We start from the raw sequence: 18,083 nt of genomic DNA, 5'->3' as shown, positions 1-18,083 counted from the left end.
GCTGAGTACCCTGATTTAATTCCTTTCAGACAGAGCAATAATGACCCTTTCGTTCAAGCACTCAAATTCATCAAGCAAAATGCTAAACTTCCACTTAATTTCCTCATTTATTCTCTCTCCCCCCCCCTCCATCTAGAACACACAAAGGCAACTCCTATGTCATTAGGTCCAGCTACAATCAGGTCTGCATTACATATCACATGCAATACATGCAATAACGTTTTGACTCATAGGAGAACCACCTCCCTGAACCAAGGTATCCTCACTACTCTAGTCTCAGGCATAATTTCAGTTAAAAAAGTTTAATTTGTCATACAGTACTAAACTACCAGTAATGCTATGTGCTATGTGATTATTATTATTATTATTAGCCATATGGTGCAAGGAAGCCTGAGGCTTATGCTGCACCACCCAAAAAAAAAAAAAAAAATTCCCGAGTTACCCTGAGAGAGAGAGAGAGAGAGAGAGAGAGAGAGAGAGAGAGAGAGAGGAATCACCAAGAAAGAGAAGAATAATGATATCCAGCTCAGGACCCTGGGTGTGCCAAGCCCATACTCACCAGATGTGAGCCCCTGGGGTTATGCACTAGTTACTATAATAATAGCACTATGCTATTTCCAGCTCCTATAGCAATATATGTATTACATCAAATTTATAAAACACTACATTTTACTTGGTGAGGTGCTATGGGTGTATACCCATAGCACTTCACAAAAGAAAATATTCAAGAATTATACTTATGCACAATTCTGTTTACAAACTTCCTTCCACAGCTATGTTCCAATATATGTGTTTGCCATGGTAGACTATAGTTTTTTGTTTAACTTCCTAAATATTTAGAAAACTACAAGGATAAACAATCTGCTTAATTAAGGCACTTAAAATTATTCTTTTACTAAAGATTAACAATTTAATTAATCTTTAGTAAAAGAATAATTTTAAGTGCCTTAATTAATTCTTAACAAGCATTGTTAAGAATAATTTATCTTAACAATGCTTGTTAAGATTAAAAAAAAAAAAACACACACACACACAAAAACAAAAAAAGTAATGAAATTACAAGCAAGTAAATGAGTGACCTCAACCAAATAGCCTCATTTCCAGAACTGAATATAGGTCTATAATTCTGTAACTTTTCGATGATTACTTTAGATTAAACCAGATAAAAGTATTTCCCATTTAATTCCTGCTATGAGCCTTGATGTTTGTAGGTCCTAAATAAGCTTTGTAGTTTATAGGATTTTTCTTTTAATTATTAAATTTAAATGTACATTTAAATACCAATAAATTTTACCTTGGTAATATCAGTATTAATAAATGATTAGCAAATAGAAAGTGCTTCAAAAACATGCAATCAGAAAGTAACAGAAATACTACCAGTTTTAATTTTCCTGTTAATCATTTAGGTCCCACTGGCTATCTTCAAACGAGAAAAAGAAATTGCACGAGCATTAGAATTTGATGGTCTTTATATCTCTGAAGAACCTGCTGAAGATGACATTCATGGGCATTGGGACAAATTGGTTATTAGTGCAAGGTGTGTAATTGATATTTTTTATTATTTTTAACTCTTTCCCTTTCATTTTCCCTCTTACCCCTAATATATGGACAATCTCTTGTTTTGAATCTTTAATTTTTATCATGTTCAAATTACAGACAGTTAAAATACAGATGGTATATTAATATATATATTATCAATATTTTAATATTGGAAAATATACAGAGCAAGTCAATATCAGCTTCACAACTTTAAAAGTTTGTATGTTTGCTACAGTCAATATATGCTAACTTTGGTAAAAGTAGATAGAGTCAGTCAGTGTTTTCATTCTCATATGTTAGCAATTGCTGAAGTAGCCACCTGTGCAGCACTGCTATATGGACAAAACTAAAATAAACAGAAATGGCAACATATGCTGGTGAAGAAAAAGCACAATGCATTTTTTTTGGATGGAAAAAAATGAAATCTGTGATTAAAGTTAAGCAGAAATTTTGTACGAAGTCTGGTAAAATGCCACCAAGCAATATTCAATCAATCTACAGTTGGCATAAGACTTTTGTAACTACCTGAATATTATGTGTGCCATGATAAAAATACTGGCAGGCAGGAAGTGAGAAGGCATTTCATTCACAGTCCATGAAAATCAATATATTGGACCATCATAAAACTTGATGTGTCAGAAAAAACAGTGGAGTATATCTCGTATGTGGTTGCCACTGAAACCATACAAGTTGCAGATGGTACAAGCTACTACAGCTGATCACAAAATTAGATGCTATACATTGTAAGTATGTTTACTAAGATGGCAGTTCTTCAGAACTTAAATATTTTGTGTTTAATGATAGTACCAGTTGCAGAGTGAACACACATGATGTGATGTGGAAAAGGAAATAACCCAATGTGTTTTGTGCTACAAGGTACAGAAAGGTGTATGGTTTATTTTACTTTGCAGAAAGAACAATCACCAGTCCCATGTATAGAGACATGCTAAAGAATTATCTGATCCTGCAAATTGCTTGGGGAGATTTCAGCAACAATGCACTCTTCCAACAAGATGCCCCCCTCCACATCTGTAAGGATGTTCAAGGATCTCCACTTTCTGGTTTGATGGATGGAGCATGTAGGTCCAATGCTGTGAACAGCTTGTTGTCCTGTGCCATTTGGACTTCCTTTTGTGGGGATCAAATGTACAAGATCTGTTCCTCTTGCTAACTGTGAATGACTTGAAGAGAAGAAGCACTGCAGTGATTGACACAGTTACACCAGAAAATACAATGCATCTCTCAAGGAGATTATCATTGGGATGTGTGACACATTAATGCTGTAATAAAAAAAAAAAAAAGTATCCAGCAGCCATTATCAATCCACTGCAGGATGGAAGTCTCCTCAACAATTCATGTTGAGAGAAGTGGACCATAATCTGCCATGCTGGTCCAGTGTGGGTTGGCAGATCAACTGTATTTAGCAGTCAGGGGCTTGAACCCCAGTCTATTCAAAGAGCGTATGCTATTGCACTCCTGCTCCTGACCATTTGGCTATGGAGGCCTTCTGTAAGTGATATCAAAATATAACTGTTACTCCCACTGCAACTTTGGGTTTGCATTATTTGGTTCCCAGTATATTTCTTCTATGTAAACATAATAAAAAGTTATAAAGCACCAAATATGTGGGGCTACTTTTGACTTTCCCTATATTATCATCCATATTTTTATAACAGAAAGTTCATGTAAAGTTTGAAATGCAGAAAAGTCAAAAATGCCAGTTAGTGAAAAATTGCTATTTAAGTTGTGCCAATAACTTAAATTTACATTTAATTTTAAGTTGGGATAATTTGTGCCAATTAAAAATTGGCACGAATTATCCCATTAAGAAATACAAATACAGCCACTCCCTGACTTACATAAGGGTTGCATTCCATGGAACTCTACTTAAGTTGAATTTACGTAAGTCGGAATTTCCCTAAATGCTTATGCAGCACTTGCAACTGTGCGTGCTGAATTTGATTGAGACAAAAAAGAAATGTTCAATGAACATGTAAATAGAATTATTTATTCAATTTTTTTAATCTCATGCACAGGAAAAATTAAAAAAGTGTAAAAAATTACAGAAATAGAGAGGAGACAGACATAACATCAGCAAGTGTAACCTTTTGAGCATCATTGCCAAAATTAACTCTCCTTCTGATAAGCATGAAGCAGCGAGACCTAATTCCGTGCAATAGATGACAAACTTTGTCTTGCTTCATACTTCTTAATTAATCATCTTCGTTTCTAAATCAATTTTGTTTTGTTTCCTAGCACTGCCAGCACTTGCACTTTCCATTGGTCCCTTTCCCTTCACCATTGTAATAAGTAAATAGGAATGAAGAGAATATTCTGAAAATTTATTTATGTTTTTTATATGATTGAAGATTTCAGTGAAGGGAACTAATTTCACTATAATATTGTAACATAAAAACCCACAGAATTTCAGTTATTGGTATTATCGCAAATGCAATAAGATCGAGTTTACTATCCATTTATAATAGATTGCACTAACAAAAAAGTCCAATAAAAAACTGGAAAGTGCAAATTATTTTTATTGTTTTATGATAGTGACCTCCAGAAATGTGTTTTAAAAAAATATCACAAAGGCATTCAAAATTGATTCTTATAATGGAACATGATAACAATGAAAGTGTAGTGCAAGTTCCATTAAAAAAATTACCTTTTAGAGAGATAAATAGCTTAGTTATATAGCAAAAATTTCAACTTTCGAGGTCTTGGAATGAATTACCCAAAAAAACAATGTGTTATTGGGTTCACATTACGATATTTTCATGATACCTCCATTTATTCCTATGGGATGCAAAATATGTTTCCACGATTTTTTTAAGTTGCACCGGCCAGCAAAAACTTGTGTAAAATCGAATTTCCATAAGTCGAGTATTACATAAGCTGGGGAGCATGCGTAATCAGTTTTTAACTGGATTTCTCTCTCCATGAGATTGCAATAAAGTGATATTGACTTTTTTTTGTTATAAAATTCATTTACTTAAGCAACTTCTGTTAAACTTTTCTTGTCATCCCTCTTTTGTTTTATAGGACCAATTGTGGCTTTGTAGTTTACTTGCAGGAAAGTTGCCTAGGACATTGCTGGTTTTATCTTTTGTTATTCCACAAAATACATGATACTTTCAGCCAATAGACAATAAAAATGACTAGTCAGCCCTGCTTATTTGGACTACAAAGAGCAGAATTTAATTAGGTTGCGAAGCAAAATTATACAAGAATGGAAACTGGATGATCAAAAATCACGACCATATTAGGAATAGTAATTTATTTTAATACTAAAATATTTAACATGTTGTTCTGTTCGGTATTAATATTAATAAAGGCAAAATACCAGGCTCTCTCTCAAAAAAAATAAAAATAAAAATAATAATCAAAAGTGTTAGGTGTGTTTAGGAGCATCAGGTATTCTAATAGGTAAATGAACAATTGTGTGATGCCATAAGTGAAAAGTAATAGCAAAAGGCTCATTGTCTTTGCAAGCTGGGCTCATGCAAAAAAAATCGAAGCTACCTGAACTTGTGAACATTAAAATTACCAAGAAAAATCACCTCACTGTTAGAAAAGTTACACTGGAGGAAGTCATTTATCCAAGAAAAAAAAAAAAAGTTCTGAATAATTATTAGAGTTGGAAATAATGATACAGGTAACAAAAGAATTCAACAGAAAGCTGGTAGAAAAATTTTAAAATAGAGGAGATTACACAAGAAATGGTTGAATGGGCATATGCATAAGTACTACCTTTAAAGTAGAAGAAATCGTAGAAATCTGACAAAATCTCAATTTTTCTTTAAGGTAACTAATAATTGGGATTCTGTCAGAAAAAAGTAAGTGGAGCTTGACAGATTGTAGGTGGAAATACACATCAATTTCTTCTTTCTTTTTCTAGGTCTTTTCCTGTTAACTACTGGGATAAGTTTGTCAAAAAAAGAGTAAGTATTTTCAAGAATTTCTTATTAGAAATTTATTTAATTTCACTGATATAAAATTAGATAAATAGCAAATTGAAGAACAAAATTTTCACTTTGCAACCAAAATATTACCTTTATTCTTAACACATCTAACTAAAATTGAATTATACTATGGGACTTTTAGAAATCCAAATCTTATAGAATGTAATTTACCCACAACTCTAGTAAACTATCACTATTCTTTGAAATAATCTACTAAAAAATTCTTTTACAGATGATTAAGAAATTATATGAAAGGATGAATGTTTTAAAGTTTGGTAAAAAAAACAATGTTGAAATTTTTAATGTACTACAGATACGTTAGAGTAATTCAGAACATATTTTAACTGCAATATGAATCATTTAATTACTTAGTCTTCTTAATCAGCTAATGATTATTTTTTGCCAAATTTTTATTTTTAATTTTTAATATGTTAACATAGGATTTTGTGCTAGCTTATTTTGCAATTTGTTTTTAGGTACTTTCCATATCCCCATCATAATTGGTTCATGTATTTATATATAGTAGTAATAGTAATAGTATGGAGGCATGTGATGCAAGAAAGCAAGCTTGGCAAAAAAAAAAAAAAAAACCTATTTCATACATCCATTCCCTCTAAAAGTTTGTCTGATTCCTCCTTGAATTTATTTAAGCTATCAACTTCCACAATGACAGATGGAAGTTTGTTCCAGCAATTAACCACCCGCTGGCTAAAGGCATATTTCTGCACATACATTCTACAACTGTCTTTCCTCGATTTGAATTTATGCTCCCTCAGGTTCGTAATCTGAGCAAGTGGAAGAATCCCATTACTTTCAATTTTAACCCTCACTTGCGACTTTTTTCAACATTGGCCTGTACTTGTTAAGTAAATCTGCAGCTCTTACTCTTAATGTCATTTGTGCCATTTACAACAATATCACCTTTTATGCCCTTAAAAGATGATATCTGTTCTACAACGTCATCAACTTTTGCCCCTGACAAACATACCCTGGTCCTGTTCCACCTATCCTTTTTGCATAATATATTCCCTGTCTCCCTCAGTAGAGTCAACAACATTAAAGTAAGTCTTTATTGTGATGGAAAAGCTGTTGCTCTCTATGTCAGCATTATAATTATTTCGCATTATTATAAGTCTCAGTTTTTTTGAACATATGGGTATTTTTTAAAATGTAATGCTATTAATTTTACACTTTGTTCAGTATGATAAAATATGGGTTGCTCTTACCAACCTACAAACTTTTGGAGTGAATGGCTGGGTGAAATGGGAAGGTTTTTTTCTTTTTTTTTTTTTTTTTGGCCGATGCTATATTTTTGTATAAGCTTGCTTTCTTGCATCATATTAGTATTAGTATTAGCAATGGCCACATAGTGCAAAGAAGCCTATGGCTTATGCTGCACCAGCCAAAAAAATAAAAATAAATAAATAAAATAAAATAAATAATAATAAAAATAAAATAATAATAATAAGAAGAAGAAGAAGAAGAAGAAAATTTTAAAAAAAAAAAATAATTAATAAGAGAAAAGGTAATAGACAACCTATGTATTTTCCTCCTCCCATAGGTAATTATTCAGCTGACCTTTTAATTTCCCCAAACTGTTAGCCTCTAACACCCGTGTAGGTAATTTATTCCAGTAATTTATAACTCGCTGGCTAAAATAAAACTTCTGCAATCCAGTCTAAACATCTCCTCCCGTAACTTGAAATCATGGCCTCATTCATTTTATTTATGCCTCTCAGAGCCTTAAACACCTCAATCAAGTCTCCTCTAAGGTGCCTAGTCTCCAAGCTTTGCAACCAACATATTTGAAGTCTTTCCTCATATGGATGCCCTTTTGCTCCAAAGACAGGTAATTCGTCTCACAGGCGAATTACCTGTCTTTGGATCCTTTCAAGAAGCACAATATCTTTCTTTCTTTAGGTGCGGTCTCCATACTTGAATACTCCATACTTGTATTCCAGTTGTGGTCTAACAATAGCCTTATGTAATGGAATTTATGACATCCTTATCTCTGCTAGCAATTGTTCAATAAATCATCGATAGAACACCATGGGCCTTCCTTGAAACATGTCTACAATGCTTGGAGAACCTCATGTCTGACCATATCGTAACACCCAAAGTCCCTTTCCTCCACTACCTGCTTTAGTTCAAATCCACCAAGTGCATAAATTATTTTGGGGTTACTCTTCCCCAGGAGTAATATCTTACACTTTGCTGGATGAAAGCATAGCTGCTTTATAGGCTTCAGTACTTTTTATTGCTGTGTAATTTTTCCATGCCATCTTTTTTTGCTCAAGTAATCTGGCAACTTCCTTATTCATCTAACTTGGAATCTTCCTCATGGAGTATTTTTTAATGGTATATAAGTATTCAAGGTTTCTGTGATTAATGTTTTAAAGGTATACCATAATTCAATTGCATTTGCTCTCTGTGAGATATCTATCCTGTTAATAAATTTCCTTTCCTGAAATTATAACCCATTCCTTTGCCTTTAACTACTGCTACCTCGCTCTTCATCGTCCACCATAGAACTCTGTGATCATTTCCTATACTGTCAGCCCTATTATGTTTTCTGGTTCATGGGTGATGGTGAAGTCTAGTATATTCTTTTCCCTGGTACTTTCCCTGACATGTTGATACAAATAACAATCATCTAGTTGATTTAAAAATGTCCCCCATTTGCTCCAATCAATTAGAGGCAAATTGAAATTGCCCATAAAATTGCACATTGATGCTTACTTGCCCATTCTATTTGCATGTAGAGGCTCTCATCATAATCTTCACAATAACCTGGCCTGTAGATTACTCCCACTGTTATTATACCTTTGCTTCCAACTATCTCACAACATAGAGATTCTATACTAGCATGTGAAACGTATGAATCCTGGAAAGCTTTCATCGTGCTCAGGCTGCTTTTGATAAGAAGCATAACCCCCACCACCCCCCTTCTATCTTCCCTGTCCTTCCTAAATACATTATACACTGAAAGGACAGAATTCATGGGATACCTGCTTCCTGGGCAATGCGATGCTGTCATCCCTCTCACTAATGGACGAAACCACCACTTGGCAGGTATATAGGTACATTACATCACTGAATTAACATAGACGGTAATTCACTGTCAGTGTGGATAAATGTCGTGAGTTAACTGACTTTGAAAGAGGGATGATAGGGGTGCCCGATGCATGGGTTACTCTATCACAGAGGTTGTACAGAAATTGCACAATCCCCGTTCGACAGTATGGAGAGTGTATAACGAACATTTCCAGAATAACATCTCATTGTAGACGGCACTGTGACCTTAGAAAGGTAGTGGATGAACGCATCCATTGACATCTGTCTCACATTGTTTCAGTCAACCGAAGAATGACAGTGGCACAAACCAGCGCCAATCTGAACGAGGGAGATGTCAGAAACATCTCCACCAAGATCATCAGGTGATCATTAGCTGCAATAGGTTATGGACCACTAAACTCAAAATTTTGAATCCCGCGGACCACTACCATGATTTTTTCCATAAAAGTAACATTCTAAATATGAAATGGTACTTACACTTGTTTTTGCACTCCAAGTTATTTGCAAAAAATTGGATAAAGAGTAGGAGACCGGCGGAATTACTTAATAAGTACAGGTCACTGTTGAAAAAAAGCCGTGAAGCAGGGCTGAATTTGAAAGTGTCTGCAATTCTGCCCAGACACGATAGGAGGGAGTATATGATGAGAGCCTTGTCGATCAATTCGGCCCTGGAAAGATTGTGCAAGGCTCAAGGGGTAGAATTTTTTTCAGCCTGGTCTGTACTTGTTAACAGGAGAGACTGCTTCTACAGGGATGGGATACACTTAAATAGAAAGGGTGCAAGAATATTTGCTGATGCTGTCGAGGCAGTGATAGGTGGGTCGGAAAACTGCTAGTTTGGGGGGATACAAGGACTAATAGATTAACAGCAGCCACTGGCAGAGGTGGAAGTGATTCTTGCACTGCTTCTATTGAAATGAGCAGCAGCCTGGAAAACAAGATGCAGGATATTTATTTGTTTACTTGTTAACACAACCCATGTGTTAACAAGTAAACACATGGGTTGTGTTAGGGCAGCTAAGAATAAGAACAGGTGCATGTATACTTGCATGTACACCAATGCTAGGAGCTTGGTAAATAAACTTGATGAATTTGAGGTATTGCTCAAAACATCAAAAGCAGATATTGTTGGGATATCAGAGACGTGGTGTCACACAGATATAAGGGATGCAGAACTGGAATTTGGGGAATACAATGTGTATAGGAAGGATAGACAGGACGGGAGGGGGGGGGAGGGGTTATGCTATTAGTTAAGAAACACATAAAATCCAAGGAAGTGAAGCCAGTTGACATCGATGGACAGGGCAGTGTTGAGTCAGTTTGGTGTGACATAAGCATAGGGAAATCAAAATTGAGAGTAGGAGTGTGCTATAGGCCTAATGACTCTGATGAGTATAATAAGGTACTGTACAGGGAAATAGAGTGGGCCAGTAAATCAGACAGTCTTATAATGGGGGATTTTAATTTCCCAGATATTGACTGGAATTTGTGGTTTGGTCACTCGCACACTAGCAGGACTTTTGTGGATTTATTGGATGATTGTTTTCTACATCAGCATGTTCGGGAGGCAACTAGAGGGAGCAATACTCTTGATCTGATTATCAGTAGTGATTCTTCATGCATTAAGAATCTGCAGATAAAGGAACCACTTGGTGGCAGTGATCACAGTGTGCTGAAGTGGGATTTACTCAAGGAGGTAACTACCATCAGAGGTAAAGGGAAGGGTTTTTCCTTTCGTAAAGGCAACTATGATGGTCTGAGGCAGTATTTGAATTCTATACAGTGGGACCAACTGATGATGTTACCAACAACAAATTCAAAATGGGAAGCATTCAAGGAACTAATTTTGGAAGCTACCAGGCTTTACATACCAACCAAGAAATATTGTTCAAGGTTCAGACCTAAATGGTTGTCAGACGAACTAATGAGACATATGGCAGAGAAGAAAAATGCATGGGATACATACAACTTAATGGGTGACATGGAAGCCTATGATAGATATAAGTTGGTCTGTAACCAAGTCACAAAGGAGATCAGGGAGGCAAAGGCAGATTATGAGAAATCTTTGGCAAAGGATGCAAAGAAAAACAGAAAAGAGTTCTTTACCTACTTAAACTCAAGAAGGAAAGGGATGAATCAGATTGGTCCACTGGATATTGATGGTTCAACAGTTGATTATCCTGCTCAGGTGGCTAACAATCTAAATGAGTATTTTGCCTCTACATTCACACATGAGGAGTTATTCAAGAAGGGGAATGTCGTAGGTGAAGTAAACTTTGGCAGTGAGCTAGATGATTTTATAATAACTGAAAGGAAAGTGGAGGAGAAATTGTTGAGGATAAACATAAAAAAGGCACCCGGGGTGGATGGGATCTATCCAGTTATATTAAAGGAGGCAGCAAAGGAAGTAAGCAAACCCCTAGCCATAATTATGAGAAGTTCTTTGGACTCAGGGGAGGTACCCATAGACTGGAGATGTGCAAATGTAACCCCAATTCACAAAGGCGGATCAAAGGCTGACACAAGTAATTATAGACCTGTTAGCTTAACTTCTGTTCCAGGAAAATTAATGGAGGCACTGGTTAAAGAAGCACTGCAGGATCATCTAGACAAGAATTCAGTTATAGCTCAGACACAGCATGGTTTTGTTAAGGGCAGGTCTTGCCTGACCAATTTGATTGGATACTATGATGTAGTCACAAAAGAACTGGATGCAGGGAATAACTTTGATATTATATATTTGGATCTTAGAAAGGCTTTTGATACTGTTGCACATGGAAGACTGCTGCACAAATTGGAACAGTGTGGCATTGGAGGCAAATTGCTGCTATGGATAAAGGGATGGTTGAGTGACAGAAGACAGAGAGTGGTAATCAATGGACACTGCTCAACATGGACTAATGTTATTAGTGGAGTTCCTCAGGGTTCAGTGCTGGGTCCGTTGTTGTTTTCTGTATTTATAAATGATATTGATGATGGTATATCAAGCTTAATGTCCAAGTTTGCAGACGATACAAAGGTTGGCAGGGTTGTTAAGGACACTACTGATGCTATGCTGCTGCAACAGGATCTGGAAAGGTTGAGCAGATGGGCTGAGAGGTGGCAAATGAAGTTTAACATTGACAAATGTAAAGTACTACATATGGGAAACAGTAACCCCAGAGCAATGTATCAACTCTGCGGTACTACACTGACAGAGGTAGAAAATGAAAAGGACCTGGGTGTAATTGTGCAGGCAGATATGAAGTTCTCTGAGCAGTGCAGACGAGCTGCAAGAGTAGCTCATGGTGTATTGTCAATGATATACAGGAATTTTTCTAGCAGGGATAGGGAGGTGATTATTCCCTTGTATAAGGCAATGGTCAGGCCACACCTTGAGTACTGTATACAGGTCTGGAGGCCTCATTTCAAGAAAGATGTTAAGTTGCTGGAACGAGTACAGAGAAGGGCAACAAGATTAGTGAATGGAACAAAAGGTTGCTCTTACGAAGAAAGACTGAAGTTTTGCAAATTACAGAGTCTGGAGACTAGGCACCGGCGAGGTGATCTGATAGAGGTGTATAAGGCCTTGAATGGTTTGAGCATGCTCAATGCCGACGGGATTCTTCCTCTTGCTCAGAATAATCACCTGAGAGGGCATAAATTCAAATTGAGGAAGGACAGATGTCGGATAGATGTGAGGAAATTTGCCTTTAGCCAGCGGGTAGTTGGTTGGTGGAACGGACTTCCATCATTTGTTGTTGAAGTTGATAGCCTAAATAAATTTAAGGCTCAGCTGGACAGGTATTTTGAACGAATGGAGGGGTGAAATGGGAGTGGTGGGTTTTTTTTTTTTGCTTTTTTTTTTTTTTTAAGGCTGATGCTGAATAAGCTTGCTTTCTTGCATCGTATGCTAATGCTAATGCTATATCATTAATGTTAATATAATTAATAATATAATGGCCTTATAATGATTAAAAAAAAGTATAATAAATAAACGCAGATATATTCATTATGAAAAATGCAAAAAAAAAATTTTAAATTTCATTTTATTAAAAAATAATTAACAGAAACAATTAATATTAACAATTTTCAAATATCGAGTGCACCTCGGCATAGAGGTGTATAAAGGATTAATTATAGCCAAATAATCAGTGTGACATTTGTTGCTGCTTGTTCGAAATAAGCTGTTGGATTCTTGGCTCCAATGACGTTACTGCAACATGGAGAGCCTTTTGTATTTCTAGCCGACAGTGGTACTTGTTTTTAATTGCCGTAACTGATGAAAATGTCTTTTCACACATATATGTAGTTGCGAATGGAATTAAAATTTTGATGGCCTTTTCACTCACCACTCGGTACTCACTTTTTACAGAAAGCCAAAAATGAGATCTTGTTAGGGACGAGTTGAATTTACCTTTGAGACTGTCATCGGATGATAGCTCGATTAGGCTTTCTTTTTCTTTCATGTTCAAATTACTATCCTCGATTTTCGCCGAAAATGGATCTATTATCCACGTATTTCCATGTCTGGGGTCCTCTTCCTTTGGGTAATAATGACCAAAAGAGTCAGTGAGTGACTGTAAGTGCAATCGAACAAGAGTTATTACCTGTCAGTTGACATCCTCCTGTTTCATATAATCATCAAAATTTGGGAACATTTGCAGATCTTCTTCAGCCAACTGCGTTTGCCACAGCAATATCTTCCTTTGAAATGCACCTATTTTGCCTCGCAGTGTGAACACGTCCGTAAGCTGTCCTTGCAAGGACGTGTTCAGCTCGTTTAACAGAGAAAAAATATCTGCCAGGTTTGCCAAGCTTGGCTAGCCAATCATTGTTGGACAAGAGATCATGGAACTTCGAATTATTTTGCTGCTGGAAGAATAACTTGACTTCTTGGTGCAGGTCGAATAATCGGGTACTTTGCCCCTCGACAGCCATCTCGCCTCAGTGTGAAGAAGAACATGAGTATGCTGAGAGCCCATTTCTTCACAAAGTGCCTTTGCGCTTCTTAGGTAATACATCTCATGTATTACCTAAGAAGTGCAAAATATTCAAGAATTGAGCGCTTTTCATTTACAGTTTTAATTACATCAGAGAGTACTTCGTGCAGTTCTGGAGATAATCTTTTCGCCACAAGTTGCTCACGATGTATAACACAATGAGTAAACAAGGTGTCTGGGTGTCCAACGTCTTTCACTTTTGCAACAACTCCTGAACTATGTCCAGTCATGCTTGTGGCACTGTGTGTGCATATCCCAACACATTTCTTCCATTCAATACTGTGTTTCAGGAAATAACCATTAAGCGCATTAAAAATTTCAGAGCCTGTTGTTCTACCCAACAAGATTAGCAAACAGAGGAGTTCTTCCTTTAATTCTCCTTGGCAATCAAACCTCACAAAACAAAGAACTGCCTTGTTAGTTATGTCTGTTGATTCGTCAAGTTGAATTGAATAAAACGTAGAATTTTTCACAAGTGCAATCACTTGATTTTCAATATCTTTGGCCATGTCTTCAATTCTGCGCTTCACAGTGTTAGCGGACATAGGAATTCCTTTCAGTTCCTGGACAGCCTATTTCCCCAAAACCTCTTCTCAGGCTTGTAACAAGCAACGCTTAAGTAATTCTTCTCCAATCGTATACGGCTTTTTACATCTCGTGATCTGAAGTGCTATCAAATAAGAAGATTTTACTAAGGACTTATCTTCAACAATCATTGTTGCTAATGAACTTTTTTGCTTTTGCAAATTTTCACGCATCCTTTGGAAGTATTCAGCTGGCTTTTTAGCTAAATCTGGGTGTTTTGACTGCAAGTGCCTGCTGAGTTTCGAAGGTTTCATGGCATCATTGAATAAACTCTCACAACACATATATAAAAAGCAGCCATGGATCCAGTTCACTTCCAGGTTCTTGAATAAATCCAAACATCAAGTAGTCCGCATCATATTTTCTTGAAACTTTGAACTTTTTCTTCTCTCCGCCTGCAGTTCTAATGTCCTTCCTGATGATGCCTTGCGGTGGCTGCAGAGGCTCTGATTCATTAACCAACTCATGACAACGCGATGTATTACCTAAGAAGCGCAAAATGCTTGCTTGCTTTGTCTCACTCATTGGGGTTATTTTATTTGAATCTAAAACCAAACAAGAAAGCTCTTTGATGCCATTAAATATCACACTGTGCACAGTTAAAATAAAAATATCACTGCTCACTTACCTGCAAACTGTGCCATGTCCAGGCTAGGCCATCGATAAGAAATAGAAATAGCTTTCTATATTTTTTTACAATAAAAGCACCGCTAATACTGGATATTGCACTGGGCCTTTTATAAACATGCAACGTAATTGCAAAAAATTGCAAAAATTGCAAAAAAGTAGAATCAGAATATAATAAAATATTTTAATAAACACAAAAATTGCAAATATATTCAGATTACTCTGCGGACCACTGGTTGCCGACCACTGGTCTAAGGTGTTCAACTGGCACACGTTGGGACCTCTGGTATGTCTAGATGTATCTCTGAACGGTCCAGGTTATGTGTCCATCCTTGAAGACCATCTTCGTTCCTTCTTGATTATCGTGCAGCCACAGGACAATTTGTCTCCGCACAGAGCTGTGGTGACTAGAACATGGTTCAAAGAGCATTCCGCAGATTTCACCACCATGGAATGGCCTCCCTGTTCACTGGACATGAACCCTGTGGAGCATCTTTGGGATGCTGTGAAAAGGTCATTCGAGCTTTGCATCCTCCACCCAGGATAGCGACGAAATTATGGACAGAGATGCAGCAAGCATGGATGGAAATACCTGTGGAATGCTTTCGTGAACTATTGAACTCAATGACTCACCATGTGACTGCCCTTATTGGGTCAGAAGGTGGGCCTACCTGTTACTAGGTATGTATCCCATGATTTCTGTCCATTCAGTGTACATTACATACACTATATGCCTCTACTAATGCTAATGCTAAATGACTCTTTGCCTTTTGCTCTTATTAAAAACTTAATATAATTACCACTAGATTTTCTGTTCTAAAAAAAACCTGATCAGTGGTAACATGATCATGATTTTTAAGTTTTCCACTTACTGTTAATTTCTTAATATCCCTAATTATATAATTTATAAGACAATACTGTTATTTTTATTATTAATAATCAGTGCTATTAACATTTGACAATTTGCAACTTTTCAGGTTCGGGAAAAGTATAGTGAAACATATGATTATGATTCTATCAGCAATTTACTAGGAATGGATAAGAGCAGTTCCTTTAGCCAAGAAGAGGAGTCTTCTGGCTTCTTTAGCTTGTGAGTAATACCATATTGTGAATAGCTGGTATAGTAAAGTATACCTTTCTAATAAATATCATTGTAAATGTATTTGAAAAATTTTAAAAGATCTCTTCCATAACCATGTTTTAAAAATTACACTTATTACTACATTAAACAACATTGTACTAGTTTTTTATTGACAACTGGTTTGATCACCAATTGTGGTGTTTGTGTGTGTGTGTGTAACCTTATATCAGAAGACAATGAAATAATAAGAAAGAAAAAGAAGGAAAAAGAAAAGAGAGAAGAAAGGAAAGGAAAAGAAAGACAGGATATTCTAGGGTTACTGATAGATAGACCACCACAATGAGCATGATTAATAGTTTTAAAGATAAAGGAATGAAGGTAGATGGAAGAGTGGAGAGAAGTGAAAGAAGGGTTGCTCTTACGAAGAAAGGCTTAAGTTTTGCAGATTACAGTGTCTGGAGACTACGCACCTGTGAGGTGATGTGATTGAGGTGTATAAAGCCTTGAATGGTTTGAGCATGCTCAGTGCTGATGGGATTTTTCCTCTTGCTCAGAATAATCACCTGAGAGGGCATAAATTCAAATTGAGGAAAGACAGTTGTAGGATAGATGTGCAGAAGTTTGTCTTTAGCCAGCGGGTAGTTGATTGGTGGAACAGACTTTGACCTTTTGTTGTGGAAGTTGATAGCCTAAATAAATTCAAGGCTGAGCTGGACAGGTATTTGGAATGAATGGAGGGGTGAAATGGGAGCGGGTTTTTTTTTTTTTGACTGATGCTGCATAAGCTTGCTTTCTTGTATCATATGCCTCTATTCATGCTAATGTTAATAACAAGAGAGAGATAAATGAGCGAAGAAAGGGAAAAGACTAGTTAAGAACTCGTTAGGTGGAGAAATGGTGAATTCTAAATGGGAGGCCTTCAGAGACTTAATCTTGGAGGGTACTAGGCTTTTCATACCAGCTAAGAAATACTGTTCAAAGTTTAGGCCTAAATAGATATCAGATGAATTAATGCGGCTTGTGGCAGAGAAGAAAAATGCATAGAATGCATATAAATCATCAGGTGACACAGAAGCCTATGGCAGATATAAGGTAGTCTATAATCAAGTCACAAAGGAGGTTAGGCAGGCGAAGGCAGATTACGAGAAATCTTTGACAACAAAGAAAAACAGCAAAGAGTTCTTTACTTATGTAAACTCTAGAAGGAAAGGGATGAATCAGATTGGTCCACTTAACATAGCTTGTTTGGCTATTGATGATCATGCTCAGATAGCTGATAAACTGAATGGGTATTTTTTAATCTGCATTCACACATGAGAAGTTATTCAAGGAGGGGAATGCCAGAGGTTTATCAAACTCTAACAAGGAGTTCAGTGATTTTGTAATAACTGAGAGAAAATTGAAGGAGAAATTGTTGAAGTTAAACATTAGGAAGGCACCTGGGGTGGATGGGATCTATCCAGTTATATTAAACGAGGCAGCAAAGGAAGTGGGTTTGCGGTATACTGAGATCTCTAGATGTGGGTTTGCGGTATACTGAGGTCTCTAGATGTGGGCCTACGCGATGCACTTCGACGTCCAGGAACATGAGCGGTGAACGGTACGCTCCCGTTCCTGGAACGGGAATGTGGTGCGGTCAATTCACTAACTACAGGTCCGGCCACGCACCAAGCCATCTCAATAGCACTGCCCGCACCCTATTCTCCAGGGCTTGGAGCCATTCCAGCACCGACACAATTAGGTGTAACGAGATCTCCCGTGTGAAGGCGGACCTAACCAAATGTGGTTATCCATCCCATGTACTAAGCAGATGCCTATTACAGGCAGAAGAACTCACATCCAACCCAAGACCACCGAACCAAGTCGGTATATCGTCCGCCTACATTCCCTATTATCCAGGCGTGTCAGGACGGATCTCGAAGGTCCTTAGAAGTTACAACATCAAATGTGTGCAATTACCCTGCAGGAACCTACGTTCACTTGTCTCCAGCGTGAAGACCCCTGTCACACCTGTCTTACGCAGCAATGTGGTATATCGCATCACCTGTAGAGACTGTAACAGTTGCTACATAGGAGAAACATCAAGGCGTCTCCAGGATCGCCTCACGGAACACGGCAGAGCAATCCGGCTTGCCGAAACTGACCAGTCCGCGGTCGCGGAACATTTTTGGGCCACCAACCACGATCCTGACCCCAAACGCGACTTTAAAATAGTAGACCACTCACGGCACT

General features: G+C 37.0%; 1 protein-coding gene across 1 annotated transcript in view; it reads left to right on the top strand.

Annotated features, from left to right (window-relative positions):
- Positions 1–18,083, top strand: part of RyR (Ryanodine receptor) — an 841,404-nt gene that overhangs the window by 781,476 nt on the left and 41,845 nt on the right. The window contains exons 94-96 of the mRNA XM_090376454.1: positions 1,407–1,537; positions 5,438–5,480; positions 15,748–15,860. Of these exons, the coding sequence (XP_090232580.1) occupies positions 1,407–1,537; positions 5,438–5,480; positions 15,748–15,860 (287 nt within the window). The remainder of the gene's footprint in view (positions 1–1,406; positions 1,538–5,437; positions 5,481–15,747; positions 15,861–18,083) is intronic.

This window comes from Mastigoproctus giganteus, chromosome 6 (genome assembly GCF_048544385.1).
Source record: "Mastigoproctus giganteus isolate SK-2022 chromosome 6, ASM4854438v1, whole genome shotgun sequence".
In the NCBI taxonomy this organism is placed as follows: Eukaryota; Metazoa; Arthropoda; class Arachnida; order Uropygi; family Thelyphonidae; genus Mastigoproctus; species Mastigoproctus giganteus.
The sequence above is the reverse complement of the archived record's forward strand: the minus strand, read 5'-3'. Positions and strand labels throughout refer to the sequence as shown.